At 40.5% G+C, this 18,702-nt stretch overlaps 1 protein-coding gene and 2 non-coding genes across 7 annotated transcripts in view; all 3 read left to right on the top strand.

Moving 5' to 3' along the window:
• Positions 1-16,454, top strand: part of LOC145467151 (transient receptor potential cation channel subfamily A member 1-like) — a 51,682-nt gene extending 35,228 nt beyond the window's left edge. For 4 of the 5 annotated variants that reach the window (XM_081450693.1, XM_081450692.1, XM_081450695.1 and 1 more), the window contains exons 13-29: positions 451-565; positions 1,909-2,078; positions 3,105-3,189; positions 3,656-3,712; positions 3,871-3,951; positions 5,629-5,699; positions 6,583-6,754; positions 7,067-7,111; positions 7,482-7,562; positions 8,526-8,692; positions 9,345-9,405; positions 10,232-10,300; positions 10,589-10,762; positions 12,093-12,161; positions 12,984-13,094; positions 13,618-13,727; positions 14,525-16,454. In XM_081450693.1, the coding sequence (XP_081306819.1) occupies positions 451-565; positions 1,909-2,078; positions 3,105-3,189; positions 3,656-3,712; positions 3,871-3,951; positions 5,629-5,699; positions 6,583-6,754; positions 7,067-7,111; positions 7,482-7,562; positions 8,526-8,692; positions 9,345-9,405; positions 10,232-10,300; positions 10,589-10,762; positions 12,093-12,161; positions 12,984-13,094; positions 13,618-13,727; positions 14,525-14,651 (1,765 nt within the window). In that variant the 3' untranslated portion in view covers positions 14,652-16,454. Of the gene's footprint in view, positions 1-450; positions 566-1,908; positions 2,079-3,104; positions 3,190-3,655; positions 3,713-3,870; positions 3,952-5,628; positions 5,700-6,582; positions 6,755-7,066; positions 7,112-7,481; positions 7,563-8,525; positions 8,693-9,344; positions 9,406-10,231; positions 10,301-10,588; positions 11,543-12,092; positions 12,162-12,983; positions 13,095-13,617; positions 13,728-14,524 lie in introns of those variants that run through there. The other variant, XM_081450697.1, reaches the window with a different exon arrangement.
• Trnal-cag (transfer RNA leucine (anticodon CAG)) lies at positions 1,072-1,155 on the top strand. Its single transcript has one exon. It is a non-coding gene; the product is annotated as a tRNA-Leu (tRNA).
• Positions 4,109-4,192, top strand: Trnal-cag (transfer RNA leucine (anticodon CAG)). The gene has a single exon. It is a non-coding gene; the product is annotated as a tRNA-Leu (tRNA).
• Positions 16,455-18,702: the final 2,248 nt, after the last annotated feature.

Genomic DNA, 18,702 nt, shown 5'->3' with positions numbered 1-18,702 from the left:
AATCTGAGTCAGTCAGTCAGTCAGTCAGTCATTCAGTCAGTTGGTTGGACGATCAGTCAGCTGGTCGGTTAGTCAGTCAATCAGTCAGTCAGTCAGTCAGTCAGTCAGTCAGTTAATCAATCGACCGACCGATCGGTCGGTCAGTCACTAATTCTTTCTATAAAGGTCAATAAACCAATTAGTTATTCATGCAAAGAAAGAAGTAAAACGTATTAATTTTATCGATTAATCAACAAACACAATCAATCAGTTTGTCATTCAGCTCAACAATGAACAAATCAACAAACCCATCTGATTAAGCAAAAATCAACCATTGCCATAAGTTAAATATATGAGGTCCGACAGTCAACGAAGTATTCATGCAGCAAATAAATCAATCTATTTTCGGTACTTTAATTGATTTCATCCCATGCTCTACTGTTTACTTGTCCCTGCTTGTATCCTTCCCAGGGATCATCACGACCGTACTCCCCTGCACATGGCAGCTTTAAAAGGTTCAGAGCGCTGTGTAGAGTACATACTGGAGGCTCATCCAGAAAGTCTCAACGCCCTTGACAAACATCAGGTAACAGAAGTGGTTCCCGTCTTTTGAGGTCTTTTTAGGATTATGCAAGGCACGATAATCCAGTGGTTTTACACTGATAAAAGGGGTCCAAGATCTTTTTCCTTGCGTCTTCTTATTCTTTATCCAGGCGTTTGAGCGGTTTCCTCTGGAGTGTCGAAAAGGAATTGATACGACCCTACACGATTGGCTAAAAAACTCGCGCCACTTTTTCATCCAATCAGAAGTAAAACCAAAACCACTCGTAATTCACTCGCGCGAGTTTTCCCGCGCTCTGCGTCAGCTACATAAAATCACTTCGAGTTTTGATTGGTTCACTGTATTGTCTCTGTCCTTTGTGATTGGCTAGAGTGATAACTTTGGTTTTGGTTTTACGACACTCAATTGAAAACCACTCTAAATAGTTATTCAGTAATAACCATTCAAGTAATTATTACCTTTGGCGCAGAATACTGGTGGAAGATAAATTTCAGTTCCCAAAAACGTATTGAATTGCTAAGATCTATCAAGTCCGGATGGCCGAGCGGTCTAAGGCGCTGCGTTCAGGTCGCAGTCTACACTTGTAGGCGTGGGTTCGAATCCCACTCCTGACACATTTTTTTCCGACATTCCAGCAGTTTCGTCAATAGACCACTTTCGATATATTAAAATTCAAGTTGACAGTGAGGCCTAGAGGACACAAACAAAAGAAATGAATAAACATGGCATTCAATTTCCTTTGTTTATGTAATCTAGGCCTCGCTGCCAAGCTGAATTTTAATATATCGAAAGTCTATTGGACCGTTCTTTGTGCTTGAAGGGCCTGGTATGCGCCAGTACGATATTTTAATCGATTTTATTGCAGTTAAGTCTGCCTTGAAATAGTATTTTGTTAAAAAAGGGCCAAAAAGTTCATCAATAGAGGGAATCGGCTAACGTGTCTGCATTCTTGTTGCCATCCAATCCAGAACATACGACGATTCACTTGGAAGGTTACAATTTTTATATTTGTACATGCTCCCATGCAAGCGGTTGCGTGCGACAAATTGCATAATTGCACTCGTCCAAAATGAGTCATCACGTGGTCTGAATTGGGCGGCAACAAGGATGTAGAATTGTCTATTCAAAGATGAATTAACTCTTTCGCTTCTTTTGTATGACACGGTACTGATAGCTGCGGCTATTGGTTACAAAACCTTCCAGCGGACCTTCCAGTGTCGATCAATATGTCCTATATTCTCATTATCGTAACACTTGCCCCTTAAACCATTAGACCGCTGATTGCTTGAAAAGAACACTCTTTCTCAGTTACAATTTCCCTTTCTCTGTAAGCATTTTTTTAATCTTTCTTTTCAACTTTTGCATAGAACACAGCCCTTAATCTTGCTGCTACAAGTGGTCACGCCTCTCTAGTTTCCTATTTGCTGTCTGTGAAAGAGCAAGAAATCCTGTTAAATTTCCACAACCAGAATGTTCTTGATCTCGCCATCTCCAACGACAAAGAGGAGGTTGCAATGGCAATCATCGAACATTCCAGGTAATTGATCGTGTGTGAGGCGAAAGACGGTTTTCGAATGAAAGTCGTCCATAACCCACAAAAGTATAGTTAACAATTATCCCACGAGTACGCTTTGGATATCGAGATGGTAGATAGCCAACGAGGGGCGTAGCGCCGAGTTGGTATAATCATCTCATATCTAACAAGCGCGAGTGGAATGAATGTTTTATTAAAAACGCCCCCAAGATATAGAAAACTAAACTAAACTAAAAATAAAACGCCCAAAAACTCACGCGCACGCGAGTTATATATATTATTATTATTATTATTATTATAGTTACCATATTTGAAGAGCATGGTATAATGGCTCAAAACCCATGATAGCTATGCAAATGAAAACTCTCGAATTGCATTTTTTTATTAATGATCCAATATTTAATAACCTCTATTTAAGAGATAGAAAACATGTGCCGTGTTTCTATCGAGTTATAGAGACACGAGTGGGAGCTTGGGAGAACGAGAAATGCTGTGGGAACACGAGCCGCAGGCGAGTGTTTCCACAGCTTTTTCGAGTTCTCCCAGACTTTCACGAGTGTTTCTATAACTCGATAGAAACACGGAGAACATGTTTCTATTCCTTTTAGAAAACACCGCGACGAAAAAAACGAAAACAACTTGTTAACTTTGAATATGAAAATGTAAATTCTCTTTGCTCGCGCCATCATCACGTCAACAGCTCGTGCTAGTTTTGTGTTTCTATCGAGTTATAGAAACATGGTTTTAAACCAATCGGCGCGCGTATTTCTTAGGACTGTTTTCTAATACCCAATTTTGGAAAATGCAAATAACTTAACGCGACAAGCCATGGCCTAAAAAGAACCGTAACATGTACCTAGTGTCAAAAGTGGGAAAGCGCCCCTAAGTTATCTTTTCGGTTCTTCCGCAGGAACTTAGTCGAGTTGCGCCCCCTTCCCACCCCTTCTCCCCATCCCCCATAGTAAATTACCCCGATCAATTTGATCCACTCATTCTCTCGCTCTCCTTCTAACCCTTATTATATTGCAGGTGGAAGGAAGTCATTGATGCTGCGGTAGGAGGAGGAGTGTCTCAGATACAGACATTAGTGGAAAAAATGCCTGATGTTGCTGAGGTGAGCAGTCAATGCCGGCAGTCGAGGTTCATGAACTCGCAAAAAAAAAAAAAAGAAAAGAAAAAAAAGAAAAGAACGAGGTCATATCCAGCCATCTTGACCGAACAAGCTTGGTCAATAAAGGATTTATTATATGGAAAAGAACACTATTTTCTTGCAGGACACAGCGGGTAATCCTGAGCGGGCAAGATAGGGCCATCTTGTCCGCTCGGGTAGACAATCACAGTGAAGGGTTCGGTTGATCTTGCCCGCTCAAGGAGCTAGCTATATAATATATGCAGCTTTCTATCTCCCGGAGCGGTCGAACTGTTCAGTGACCTTTGCTTCCAGTTCTCAGTTCAGTCAGGAGTAAATTCCCTCTGTTACCCATCTAAGGCCTTCACCATTGACTGAGGTTCCAAATATACTAGTAATGTTGCAAGTGGAGGTTTCTAAGACTGTTGAACAAAAGACTTTTTGATTGCAGCGTGTTCTAGATCAGTGTGTTGAACAGGAAGGCGATCCAAGCAGCAAAGATTTTAAGGTAAGTTGTCCAGCCAATTAGAAACTAAAAAATTGGGAACTAAGCTGAAGGGCGGTTAACTGCTAATCAAAAATTTGGCAGCCGAAGTGAGGAAAAACTAATTCATTTAGTATTTATTTATTTATATCTGTTTATTCATTTATTTATTTATTTATCAGATTACCTACAATCTGCGGCTGATACAAGGAAAGCAAAGTAGCGTCACAGCTTCGCTGGAACATTCTCTTGATGCGCTGAAGGTGAAGATTTAATCTTGAACACCTATATAATTGTGATTATTACATGCAGCCTGGAAAATACAACCACTTTAAACTAGGTTGAGGCTTCACCTTCTAGAGACAACGCCTCCAATAGTGGACAGCTGTCATTCGCACTGTTACATTCAAGTATGTGTGTGTCAGGATGGCCGAGCGGTCTAAGGCGCTGTGTTCAGGTCGCAGTCTACCCTTGTAGGCGTGGGTTCGAATCCCACTCCTGACAATTTTGGTAAACAAAATAAATGTCCGAAATTTAATTTACACGTCAGCTATCTTTCATGCAACATAGCAAAGCCATTCCAAAAATTGTGTTTTACCCATCTTTCAATATGAGGTCTGAAAATTAGTTTTTTATCTTACACTGAGGCGATGAATTTTTTTAATTTCCAGTTCGTTAGGAGGACGGTTTTTAACCTTGTGAATCTTGTGTATTATCCTTTTGTGCTGTTTTTCCTACTTCGTGAAATTTATTACTGTAAAATGACGGGAAGATCCCGTGGGGGTTCCAGTGTGACAAGTTCGGAAATACTCGTCATAAGGTTTGAATTAATCCCCTAGAGGAAACCAATCTCAACTTAGTCGAGCTTTATATTTGACCGCTAAAAATATCACTTTTAAAAGGGTAGAAAAGAATGTCCGCAACCTCGGCAGGAAAAAAAAAACATGGCGACTGGCACATTAACCCATAATTCTTCGCGCACTAAAACCTTAGTAACGCTCATAAAAAAAAAGTACAGAAGAGTTCCAATATCTCTCAAATCTAGTAAACACAATGTCGAAAGTGAGGAACAAATATTGCCAAAACACATGGTTTTCCGTGTGCCTAATGGGCTGTGTTAGGTTCCCATGGCATTTTATTCCCATGGTAATTTTTCCTACGAAGGATCGCGCGGTGCTCGTAGCCCAAAATTACAATAAAGAGAGATTCATTTGCTTCTTATAAAGCAAGGAGCTTGTGAGAGCACAAGAAAACTATGACAGTTTGATTCGCCCCTGCGGTCAAAGGGGCTACTTACTTTGAAGATTAGCCCACCAGGGATCAAATGTTGTCAGATTTATTTGAACTAGAGACACGGCTCGTTGCGTCCGTGGTTACATCGTATTCAACTGAAATTGAAATAATTACGAGATAAATTAATATTTACAACGTTCTAAATGGAAGCGACAAACGATTTCGAAACTTACAATTTGTGTTCCTGGGTGTCGGATCCCTTTGATCGCTGTCTTGATATTTTGCTCGCGACTGTGTTGATTATTGGGCTTCGAATGTCCGTTACATGATAAGATTTCCCTTTTAAAACATAAGTCACATGACTTGTTTTTCCCGCCACGCGTAGTCGAGGCGATTTCGCAATTAGCGACGATAATGAATTCTAATTTTTTTTTTTTTTAACACACGAATTAACATGCAAATTACAGTTTTTTTTGTTATTACTTCTTCGAATAGAACCCTATAATATAACTTGACGAGGAAAAATTATGGCGTTTTGTTCTATATGCCCTAAGCGAGACCAAAATCCGTTAATAGCAGCCTCTCCCCCCTCCAATAAGCTAGACGAAGAGCATCCCCGACCATTTTTTAAAATTCTCACATGGGAATCACCCCTGGGGTGGAAGTAATTTCAACGTATAAGAATTGTTTTCCTTTTTCATTCCCAGACTATGGCAGAGCGACGCCGTGAAAACTGTCTGACTCATCCTGTGTGCTATGTACTGATGAACATCAAATGGTAAGCTACAACAAAACATTTTTTACACTTTAAACCAAGCTCATTATCCTAATTTCCCAAGAAACCATAACACAGACTTTTCTATTCTTCCTCGCCGGAGAAAAGTCTGAGGCTGGACCCAACAAATTCCATTCTAATGACGTAGTTCTAATGAGATCCGACCAAGTCTCTGATTGGTTGTCGTTCGATTTTCAATTTTCGCGCGCAAATAACAACCAGTCACAAGCACCGCACGGATATCGGGAGAGCTATACTAACGTCATCTGAACAGGATTTCATGCTAAGGATTTTTTTTCATGTTTACTCAAGGATTTGTCGTAGACTTGTTTTTGGCTTTTCCTGTCGTTTTTATCACTTGCCGATACGTAACGCATCAAATGGAAGTCATCGGTCTACCACCCTTCATAGTTTGGCTCATTCTCCGTGTAAAATCCTGTTACTACGATTATCAGTTGAGTAATGCGCGACGAAAGTTTGGTGACCAGGTTTTGACGTTCAAATTGTGTTGCTGTCACGGACAACTGACTCCGTTTCCAGCGGCAACTTGTCGGCATTGACGTCATTGGCAGCAAAGCGCGAGAAATTGCAGGCGACGATATTGTTACTATTGGAAACGGGGAGAGTGGCCCGTGGCAACACCGTAATTTGAAGTCCAAAACTTTCGTCTCCAAATCTCGTTCGTGCCTTACTCAACTTATAATCGTTGTAAATTTACCACGACGTAAAACAAAGGAAATCTTAATAACATTTTTTACTGAGGCAAAGCCCGAATTTTAAACGTCAATTGTCACAAATAGACTGATGAAGCAGCTACTTCTTAACTAGTTATCTGTCTTTTTTTGCTCATTCTGTGTTTTTTTTTTTTTTCGTTTTCATTCTCCAGGAAGAAATTCGGGTGGATAACATTTATCGTGAATCTGTGCCTGTATTTGTCCTTCCTTCTGCCTTTCACCGCCCTCGCAGTATACCTCAAGATCAATATCCTTGAGCTGTGTGATTACCAGTTTGAAAACATGACGAAGCATCGGACTGGCTATTACGAGCACAAACCATGGGTAAGCAACACAGGGCCGCTCTAAACTTGTGGGGGAACAGGGGGCTCCCATATAGAAAGGTCGGGGATGCTCGTCGTCAGGTCACCGGCTTAGGGATGTAAATCACCGATTTTTGTCTCACTTAGAGTGGTCAAGACTAAATGCTGTTTTTAGCTGTCAAGGTACCTTTTAGGGTGCACTCGAAATAATAATGAAAAAAGCTGTTATCTCCGTTCTAAGTAGATTATCTTTTAGGGTCTTAGCCACCCCCAGACTGCTCTCAGTTTACGAGTTCAATTCGATTTATTAACATCAACGATATTTACCCGACAGGACTGGCACGATGACGATGGGATATCTTGCAATGATTCCAACAAGGTGATTATATAACTGCTAAATAAATGTAATATAGTGAAGTTACATTCACAGTTTGTGTACTGATATTTTCGAGAACTCAGAATTACTTGTGGGAAATTCAGTTTCGCATTGCATTCCCATGCACAATTTGTAGCTTTATGCAGTGCCGTTCGCCAAGCGAACTGGATCCACATTCGCTAGGTCTTCCTTTGTGAAGATGATTCCCGAATGTTGTTTTACCCTATTGTTGGGGAACAATGCTTAGTGTTCCTTAACTCAGGGACGCTTCGTGAACCTGGCTCCCGGCCTGTCAATTTTGTGACCCTGATAAACACAGTGTGCTGTGTTTTTTTATGGAATTAAGGCGACTTTGTTTTCTTATTACTCCTAGACTGTTGTGGGTCTGCACTACTTTGTGATCGTTTTCGCCTTCATTCACCTCATAAAGGAGATGTTACAGATTGTCAGACAGGTAAGAGAGTAGCTAAATAATTATTGCTAAATTACTTTTCACAACAGTGACTTCTCTGCCAACTGCTTCAAAGCCAGCTAAAGAAAAGACTAAGTCCTCTTGTGTTTTTTTTTTTTTTTGCACAAATTAAATCAAATCTTCAGTGATGCGCTCGAATTTGGTCTATGATATGATCTTTGTTGATGCTGAAGAGATATGTTGGCGTTTTTAATACTTTTCCACTTGTGTATATCCAATCCGGATTGGATTGCAAAAATAGTTGACCAAGAATAGTGCCAAGAAATATGGGTTATTAACCAAGTGTGAGGTCAAGATGGCTGGATATTGGCCTTTTTTTTTTTTTTTGGTGTGTTTATGGACCGTGACGGAGTCGAGGTCCATAAACTCGCAAAAAAAAGAACGAGGCCAATATCCAGCCTTCTTGACCTCACACTTGGTCAATAAAGGATTTATTATATGGCTTTAGGGGAAATTTTTCTTGCGGGACACGGCGGGTAGTCCCGAGCGGCCAAGATAGCTCCATCTTGCCCGCTCAGGTAGCCAATCACAGCGCAGGACTTGATTCATCTTAACCGCTCATGGAGCTGGCCATATATTAAAGACTGTTACTGGTGACTGATAATGTGTGCTAGTCACGTTCAGAGTCAAATTTTTGTCTCTTGGAAATGACTGGTCGTCACGTATAATTGCGAAGAAGAGAGTCTACTTTGAGAGCCTTTCAGGAATAATTTATTGGCAGATTTTGGCTCATCTTCAAGTCATCGCTCGAATAGTTTCTTATTCTCCTTTACAATCAAGGGGTAGAAAACTCAATTACGAGAACGCTAAATACCTTCATGTCAACGTGACGAAAGCAGAATATGTCATGTTGCTTGGCAAAGTCGGTCACGAAAGCCGCAGGTTCAACCAATACTCCTTATCAATTGACAGATTCACTATTACCATTTTTGCTTTTTTCTACAGCGTCTCAAGTATTGGAAAACCATAACAAACTACATCGAGTGGGTTATTTACGTGTCAGCTCTGGTATTTGTTATTCCGATCTGTGCTTGTAAGGCACACTACAAGCCTGAAGCTGCGGCATTTTCCTTGTTCTTTGCTTGGCTCAATCTTGTCCTTTATTTCAGAAGGTAATGTGTAACGAGTGGTATAAGGACAATAATTATCTTTAAATGTGGCTTATATTCCTTAATGGTGAAGTGGGGGTACGACGACCGGAAGTCTTTTCCACACTTTGCGGCAAATCAGTGCCACCCCTTAACTCTTATTCTTGAAGTATCAAGCTCCCTGTCTGTAGGTCTCTCAGTGCGTCCGTCTGTCTGTCGTTCTATATTTCTGTCAGTCTGTCTGTCTGTCTGCTGTCTGCCTATACGACTGCCTGCCTTCAAGTCTGTAGGTCTGTGTGCCTGTCTGTCTGTATGTCTGTCTGTCTGTCTGCCTGCCTGCCTTTCCGCCTGACTCTCTGCCTGCCTGCTTGTCTGCCTGTCTGTTTGCCCATCGTCTGCCTATCTTCTGTCTGTCTGCCTGTCTGTCTGTCTGTCTGTCTATCTGCCTGTCTGTTTGCCCATCGTCTGCCTATCTGTCTGTCTACCTGTTTGCCTGTTTGCCTGTCTGTCTCTCTGCCTCTCTGCCTCTCTGCCTCTCTGCCTCTCTGCCTGTCAGTCTGTCTGCCTGTCAGTCTGTCTATCTGTATGTTTCGACAAGATCGTAGTTTTCTTTGTAAACATTTTTGAAATGTTCTAGTCTTTTGGCAAACCTTGACTGCTTTTTGCTTTGCTTTAGGTTGTCTTACTATGGCAAGTACGTGATCATGCTTCTCACTATGTTCAAAACACTTTTCCAGGTATTCATTTATGTTTTCGTGTATTATATCTACGACACACAAACGCGTTCGTTGTGATTCAAAATAGATAAGAAGCTTCGCAAAAAGTCGAAATATTACTTTATAAGCGCGTCACTTTCAAAGCTGATATCATTATGACGGAACAATCAGACCCAAAGAAATCACTTGTGCCAAATTACTGAAAATTCAAATATCACATTGAGCAAATCAGAACTCGAAAGAAAAAAATAGTGTTAAACCTGTATCCATGTCAAGTACAAAAAGGAGCAAACGAAACCCACATACGTAACACACTACCTTTGATGTTGCAGTAGATCAATCCCGGTGTTTTGAACCTCCAAGGAAAACGAAAATTTGTTTCGGGTAGTTCGAGAAATCTGGGGTATAATTACAGTGAAAATATTGTAGGGGCGCAGCCAGGATAAAACAGGATGAAATTTTAAAACGGTCTCTTGCTGAAAAGATAAAAAAATTACAAACTTTCGACTGCCTGCATGAGCTACAGTCTTCGACGGGACCGTCGAAGATTGAAGTTCACGCAGTTGAGAGCTTGTAAAATTTAATCGCTTCAGCCGGACATGATGGTTAAAAAATTTGCAATAAAATTACAGTGTTCGACTGAGGGGGGTGGGGGGGGGGGGGTGGAAGAGGACTTTTTGTTCAGTCAAATTATCGAGAGGTTCTGAAATTCGAGGCCCGGGGATTCGAGAAATCGAGGGCTCGAGAAAACCGGGATTCCGCTGTACTAGTTATTCATCCTTTTAGTATTTCATGAAGAGCGTACAGGATGGACAAACGAATAAGAAACTTTTCTTATACTTTATAGGTGCTGCTTCTCTTCTTTTTGTTCGTAGTGGCGTTCGGGACAACATTTTTCTTGCTCATGTATAACAAAGTAAGTAAGTAAGTAAGTAGGGGTCGCATATCTCATCAGCCTTTATATTTTAACAAAATTGCGACATTTAGAGATGAAGCTGGGGAAATGATACATTGACTAACTGACAGACAGACAGACAGACAGACAGACTGACTGACTGACTGACTGACCGACTCATAGACAGGAAGACCGAAGGACGGACGCTTGGACGTTCGGACGGACTAAATGATCATTGGATGACTGAAATTCTTACAATGTTTTTATCTAGCGTTAACCCCAGTAAAAGAGCCATCTTCCTCTTTGTAGGAAAACTTCAGTACTTTCGAATACGCCTTGTTGAAAACCTTTGCTATGACTCTGGGTGAGTTAAACTACGAGTCAGACTTCATTCCTGACGTCAAACTGCACTATCCCTTGGCCGCCAACGCTGTATTCGTGTTTTTTTGCCTGGCAATGCCTATCATCCTGATGAACATGCTGGTAAGTAATTTTCTTGTTGTATCCATAAAAGCCAGCCTCAGTTTGGAGAACAAGTTAGAGTAACGCAGCAAATTCCTCCCAGCGAGAACCCAGTAGTGCTTGTAAAGCTCCAGGATAGACTCCGCTATATAATAGGTGGGGTGCTCGTTGTACCTTTTAGGGGTTAAAAAGCGATTTTGGTATCTCTCAGGGTGATCAGCCTCAAAAGGTCCTCAGCTGGAGCTTTTAGTGTACCTTTTAGGGTGTTAAGCCAAAAAAATATTACAGGAGATACTGTATTGATTTAGAATTGGCACCTCATAGAGGTGAAAAAAAATTCAAGCCACTCCCACAATACAGGATCTTGGTACCTCTTAAGGTTTTTTTTCTTTTTTTCAAAATTTTCCATGAGCACCCCGTTCTTTTTACATGGGAGTTTCCTAGCCCGGGTTGTAAAGCATATTGCGATGTAACCTGCCTCAAACATCTATTTGCACATGTATAGCATGGCGGTTTAACTCGAAAATCCAGATTTTTCATTTGTTTGAATTCGACATTCGACACTCCTCCACGATTTCTGTTAAGTATCCCCAGACAGTTATTTGTGCATTTTTTTCTTAATCAAGAATACCTATTTTCGTAAAAGAGCTATTGCAATCGGTGTTTACCCGTACATTTTCAGTGACACCCTACACCACGTCATTTACCAAGAGACGCTAGATGGATTATGCCATGTGCCCTCTGCATTGCAGAGTAATTAAGAAGTTGCAGCCTCTTCTAGTAGCCTCTCCACTTAGGAAAAAAAAACAAATCAAACATTATTGCAAGCTATTAGTGCATACTGAATATCTGTATTTAACTATTCTCGTCAATTCGCTGAATTATCCAACTATTTTTCACTACATCTGTATGTATAACTAGTCTTTTTTTTGCGAATGTGTGTGTTGCAAGAATTGCTTTAATCACAAAGGATGGCTGCCCAGTCTTATTAGCCTATTAAGGTCATTTCAGGTAGTCATGGACTCGATTTTATTTAAACTTATTTTTTGTACACTTAAACTTTAGGCATGAGTCAAAAAAGTTAAAGTTGTTGTTGTTGTCTTAAGCGCTTTACTTGCTTGGTACAGAGAATGTGATGTCTTTGTATTGCCACCACACCTTGAAAATATAAAATAAAATTTAAGAACGACATTTAGTGTTATTGTAGAAGTGTGCGAGTCACCTTAATCTTGGTAACTCGTTCCTAGCTTTTCGGATTATGTAGAAAAGCTGTTATTTTCGAAGCTATAGTACATATTGTGTGTAAACATTGTTTGTCTACTTGAATGAATTTTGTCCTTCTTAACATCAGATTGGTTTAGCTGTGGGAGACATCGACAAGATACAGCAGAAGTCTGTCATGGCTCGTTACGTCATGCAGGTATACAATATGCAATGTACTTTTACATATTTTAATAAGTGGAGGTGAAAGACTTTAATTTGCCGGTGAATAGTAAAAAGCCCAGAAGTAGTAATTATAGCGCTAGCAGTCGCCTTCTCCTGAACCTTTTTTTACAAAATCTATATTATTTTTTAAAAATACACATGAAAGATAGTTTAGATTAGGAAGTAATTTAGAGAACGAACACAAACTCAGCTTGAACTAACTACCCAAATACGACGCCGGAGGGATTTGAAAACGGAGGCTTCATTCTGAGAACGCATCAAATGTTTTCCGTCCACCCTACGCCGGAGGAATAAAAAAAACAAAAACGCAGCAATCACAGGTCATTTTGGATTTGTGTCGGAGGACTACTTGGACAGGACAATCACATGTTTATCTCGACGTCCTCGTTTGTAAAAAAAACTCCGTTTTCAAAATGTTTTCAGTCAACATGAAGACTCAAAGCCGACGTTTTCAATTCCTCCGGTTTGAAGAGCGTTTTCAAAAAGCTCTGTTTTCGTGACGGATTATCGCGGAAGGTAAGGACTAGCTAACCGTAGAAATAAAGCTGCGTTTTCAAATTTCACCTGCGTTTGTGTGGACGCGGCCTAAGTGAAAGCTGCAAGTTGGTCAAAATTTTAACAGTCAAATGATCACGAGAGGTAATGCGTTTTTTTGGCAGCAGATACCTGAGATCCCCAAAGTTTATTGATTGCTGAGATATAGACTAAAATTTTGACCAATAACATTTGACTGAATGGCAGAAAATTTAACTTGTAACTTAATCTCAAATGATTTCATGTACTATTTAACTTCAAGGTCGAATTACTATTGGAGATTGAAGAATCCCTTCCACAGTGGATTTTAAGGCGAGTCCAGGTTGACAAATACGAAGAGTTTCCGAACAGGAAATCCAAGCTTCAGACGAAGGTTAGAATATTATCTGGGGAATATTAAAATCAACTTTATAAAGATCACGATAAGTTATAAGTTCATTTTTTTAAACTGGAGACGAAAAAAGACAAACTTAAAAGTTTAGGCTTTTTTTTCCCGATGTGTCATCTTTAAAGTTTATCTCAGCTTTTGGGATGGAAATGTAGAGGCTCCAATGTTCTAGTTACCACTTTGCAGACGGAAGCGCTAGATTTACACTATAAAAGGATTTCAGGCAGTCAGACGGGCAGTCAGTCAGTCAGTCAGCCAGCCAGCCAGTCAGTAAGTCATTCAGTCAGCAATTCAGCAATTCAGCCAGTCGGCCAGTCGTCCAGTCGGCCAGTCGGCCAGTCGGCCAGTCGGCCAGTCGGCCAGTCGGCCAGTCGGCCAGTCGGCCAGTCGGCCAGTCGGCCAGTCGGCCAGTCGGCCAGTCGGCCAGTCCGCCAGTCCGCCAGTCAATCATTCATTTCAGGTCTTTATCGACATATTTATTTGATTTCTTCTTCTTGTTACAATTAAGCTGTACGAGAAATTCATTGGGTTTGGAAAAGCAGAAACCAAAGCAGATGACGACAGTATTCCTCCAGTCATGGGACACATTATTGACAAGATGATGGAACAAGATTCAAAGTACTGTTCAGTATTACTGTTGAATTCATTTTAGTCAAGGCGTTTTCTTTCTTCTGACATCAGCTGCTTCTCTATTTTCATTGCATTGCCGTTTAAATTGCTATGTTGTAAAATAATTTTGAAATTTTAACGCTGACAGTATTACTCTGAAAAGGAATGATAGAATGCCTTAGCACAGCAGCCCTTTCATGGCCGAGCTTTAACAGTCGTTTTTGCATGGGTCTATGACTTACCATACATACGAGTATTTCCAGTTTAAGGGCAACACCCTTTATTTCACGATATTAGGCGTCAAGCTCACCGTAAATGGTGGTCGTAGCTCTGTTTCTTAGTTAATTTTTGGCCTAAATTCCCCGTATCCCGTAAATTTTAATTTCAAAACCTGAACATTTTCCCTCTCGATATCCCAGAAAATCTTTTCTTAATATCCCTTATCCAATTAATTTTTCCCACAAATATCTTATATCCAGTTAATTTTCTACCTTAATACCCCGTACGTCAAAAACCTCTAAAATGACCTCTCGTCGATTGGGAGAGTTCTGTGTTCTTGGCCAAAAACAGTTCAATAGCCCATATAAGAGAATGCCTCTCCCCTCCCTCCACTAAAACGGGGAGTAATGCTACCCGTTGTTTCATGTTACTTTAATAATTTAGCAATGTTTGTAGGAGCCCTTGTACTTTGCGAAAGCCTTCAGTCACCACATTAAGGATCATTCCCTAAAATGCTACTAAAGCTAGAGAGCGTTGTGCCTCATCTATTACGCGTCTCGATAATTGTTTTCTTATTAATATCGCAGGATTGAGGAGATACATACCATGCTGAAAGAACAGTCCAAGATCCTCAAAGCCATCGGCCAACGCGAGGGAGTGGAAGAAACCGGAAATAGAAAGAGTATTATTGGATGGTTCTTAAAGAAACACTAGGTTCCTTTGACGCGTTGATTCGTAAAAAACAAAAAGCGCTCAAAACTTTTTCTCATTTACGTACGCGGCTCTTTTTGTGTGTCAGTGTATTGCTTCTATGACACAAGAGCGCTATAATTACATGTATAAGCTAAAATAAAATGAAATAACTGAAGGCAGAAATTGAGAAGAAGTATAAGTTAGAAAAGACAACTTCTTAGAGATGATAGAGCTTTCAAGTCATTCGGTTCAAAACAAACCCATTTGTGGCATAGCTCAGCAGAGTTTCGTCAGTGTAGCGTCGTTCATTGGTTCAGTAGCTTGTGCACAAAATTTCAAAATCGAGCGACAACCCGATCAGGTACACAGGGCCGGGTTGCTCCAAAGCCGGTTAACGCTAACCCAGGATTAAAGGTTAACCGAAGCATTAATTTTTACTGCGTAAAAATGTTTTCTACTGTTTACGTTTTGTGTAGTTTGAGCTTCGTCAAGCTCAAGACTGAAGGACAAACAGTATAAACAGAAAACATCACCGAAAATTTAAAAAACTCAAATCAAAATTCTCGCTAATCCTGGGTTAAGTTAATCAGGCTTTGAACAACCCGGCCAACATCTTTGCACAGCCTCGGCATCAGAGCATAGACTAAACCATTTACGTATTCTTGGTATTGGAATAGTACAAGCTTGTAACTAAGGTTAAAGCAAGGAGAATTTTTTCAATGCAAATGAAATTAATTCATTTTTAATGATATCCCCCCCCCCCCCCCCACAAGAGCTCCTATGGAAGACTAGTTCCAACAGGCCATTTCTGAATTACCGTTAGCCTCGGTGTCTCGGTGCCCATCCTTTCATATGAAAATGAGATTTCATTCACATGCAAATTAAACTCGTTTTCAAATGAATGGTTGTGCACCAGGCTTCACTTTGATAGAGAGGCTTTAGGGAACTCGAAAGTGGGCCATATATAATGTCAAGAATATGTAAAATTATAATGGTCTATTTTCCATGTCGAATTAGAGGTTCCCTCCAGAGAAAAGGTAACTAAACACGAATAAGGATACATCTGTTTACACTCTAGATTATTTAAGAAAATTGCAATTACAGTGCTACCATTATTGTTATATAAATTGCACAATAATAAGTAAATGAATAAATAAATGCTGAATGTAAAGAAGAATCGTGTGTTTGGTATGTGCTACTTGGTCCATGCGCATGCTTAGTAATTGACTTGCTTATCCTTTCCGTCTCGGCGGGGACATAAGGCCGCGGTCAAATCAAACCCGTCATTGAACCGTGTCAAGTGTGCCTGTGCTTCACCCGGGAGAGACCATTTTTTCCAGCTCCTTTAACACGGTCCTCCGCCAGGTGGTTTTGTTTTTGTTTGTTTGTTTGTTTCTTCGCCCAATTGGGATCCATTTCAAATTCGCATCCACAGACGTGAATTCATACCGTCATAAAAAAAAACTGACCACGCTTTCTTCCAATTTAAAAGAAACGTTTCAGATAAATGCTACGACAGCTTTCAGTTTATCTGCACTATCATGTGTGGTAACCTTTGCTCTAGTACAAGCAACTTCTTAGCGTAAAGCAGATCTTTCTTAAACAAAGCGTGAAAAATAGCACCCTGATAATTAAATGTTTGGTAATATATGTGCTTATAAAATATACTCAATTAGAATAATTTGTAAAACAAATATCAACCCTTTCCCTAAAATCGCTCGCGTTTCGCAGAGGAATCTTTTAAGAGTTTAGGGTGAACCTTCTTTATTATTAGTTACCAGTGCGGTTCAAGTATCTTGCAATAAATACTTTATAAGACTTCAGACTCGGGGTATAAGAAGGCACTCAATTTGGTTTGGCCTCAATAGGAAAATTCAGTCGATACAAAGTTGTAGTCCAATTGATGTCTATTTTACAACGATGCGTTTAAATGTGGGTTTTCTGGGTCAACTATTGAGCTGATAGTGGTAAAACTGAACAGTTACATCTCGTCGACTTCACTACATACATGTTCAACGATTGCCGGTCGAAGGAATTGGAAGGCTGGAAAACATTAAGAGGACTTTCTGTTGTGTGTTCTTCATTTTTGCCTTGAAAGGGAGCGGTACGTTTCTAATCAACTCCGTCTTTTAATGAAATAATGTGATTGTATGGTGTTCAGAAATGTGAATTTTGAAATTTTCTAAAGCATGGCCAGATCATGTCTTTTAGAACAGTATTCTATTAGTAATTGTCTAAGGTAGAATGAAACGCCACAAAAGTGACTGATCATGAAAAACGAATATGAACAAGAATGATTGCAACTAGGGAAGCCGAGTTAGTAGGGATTACGATCGAAACAAAATTTTTTAAAAAAGCCCAATTCAAATCAAGCCCCAGCGGTAGTCCCTATAAACTTAATGGCTAAGTTTTCAAGTTTACAGGTAGCTCACGTTCTCTACAAAATCCACAGAAATCAATTTCTTCAATATCAAATTTCACCACATTATGCATTCGTTTTTAAAACAGACAGAAAAAATTGGGGGTTGTTGTCAGCTTAAATGGTTCCTGGTAATCTGTCCTAGGAGACATCGTACAAGATTCATCGCAAAGAGTTTCTGAGTTAGCGACCTCTTTTCCCCCAAGCTAATTTCAAACTAGTGTAACCCAAATGACAGCTAAAAGTATTAGTGATTAATTTCTTTAGGTCAGGAATGCGGAAGACAGTTTTTAAACGAGACCTTGGAAGAAGCATCCAGACGAATTGTGGGAGGACAAGCCTGCAGTGTCAGCCGCTGGCCTTGGCAAGTAGCTCTGATCGCAAATGGTGAGCAAGTCTGTGGAGGTTCCTTGGTTACCGCTGACTGGATTGTGACTGCAGCACACTGTTTTGATTCAGGTTTTGTATATTCATTTTTTTCTATGCCAAAAAATGTAGGCATGTACTGCTTAAAAATCAAATTTACTCCACGTCGTTTCCTCGGCGTCACTCAGTAAGTAATTTAAACAGATCTTTTGAATTTACAATTGGTTCTCGAATTAGTATTAAGACCTATGTTTGGTGTTCCACAACCCAACAATACTTAAATCGCTAGTTGAACAGAAGGGTAACTACAAACACATCGCCAGTGAGAAATATGGCAATACAAGTCGCAAAGAGAATAGCTTACTGGAACTCAGTAGGCCAATGCTATTTGTTTTATTGTTAAAATGAGCCGAGATGCTTAGAAATGAGTTTCCCGATCATATGAACTTTACAACTCGACGTACAGCTCGTCAAACATCAAGCGTACAGCTGAACCTCACAAAAATAACACAATGGGCCCAATTTCGGGAGCAAACAAGTATAGCTTGCTCAGTTGACTTCGGCTATTCACATAAGAGATATTAAGGCAGTGTACCCCGGTGCTTTCCAGCAGCGCATCCCTTTTCTAAACCCTGTGGAATGAAGTTTCTACCCAAATACATCCACAAGGTGTGTCTAATAGAAGTATTTTAATCGAATTCTTCTTTAAATACCTAGATGACAGATTTCCCTACCCTTTCATATACCTCAACTAGTGAAATCCCTACCCTGTTCAGTAGATACCTGAGGCCTGAAAAAGATACCCCTTTGGGGCGGAATCTCCTCGTATAGGCCATCCCCGGGCAGTGTACCTTGTGAAAAAGTACGCGTCAAGTCGGTCAAGTGGGAGGCGCGTTGGCCTCATGGTTAGTGCCCCTCATGGTTAGTCCCCGGAGAGAGCGGTCCGGGTTTAATCCCTGGGCGGGGACACGGTTTTGTGTTCTTGGGCAAGACACTTAACTGTCACAGTGCCTCTCTCCACCCAGGAGTGTGAATGAGTGCCGGCGAATTGTTGGGGAAACCTAACAAATTTTAGGGTAGTGACCTGCGATAGACTAGCATCCCGTCCAGGGGGAGTAGAAATACTCCTAGCCGCTTCAGAAACCGGGATAAGAAACCGGGATAAGAAACCGGGATAAGCTCCGGCAGCTATGAACCATCGGCTCCAAGGCTTCACTTTAAGTCGGTCAAGTCGTTCAGGTCTAAGCTATAACATCAATCGACAAATTTCCAATAGGAAAGACATTT

The sequence above is a fragment of the Orbicella franksi genome, chromosome 14 (assembly GCF_964199315.1).
Source record: "Orbicella franksi chromosome 14, jaOrbFran1.1, whole genome shotgun sequence".
Lineage (NCBI taxonomy): Eukaryota > Metazoa > Cnidaria > Anthozoa > Scleractinia > Merulinidae > Orbicella > Orbicella franksi.
This window is presented reverse-complemented; position numbering and strand designations above follow the sequence as displayed.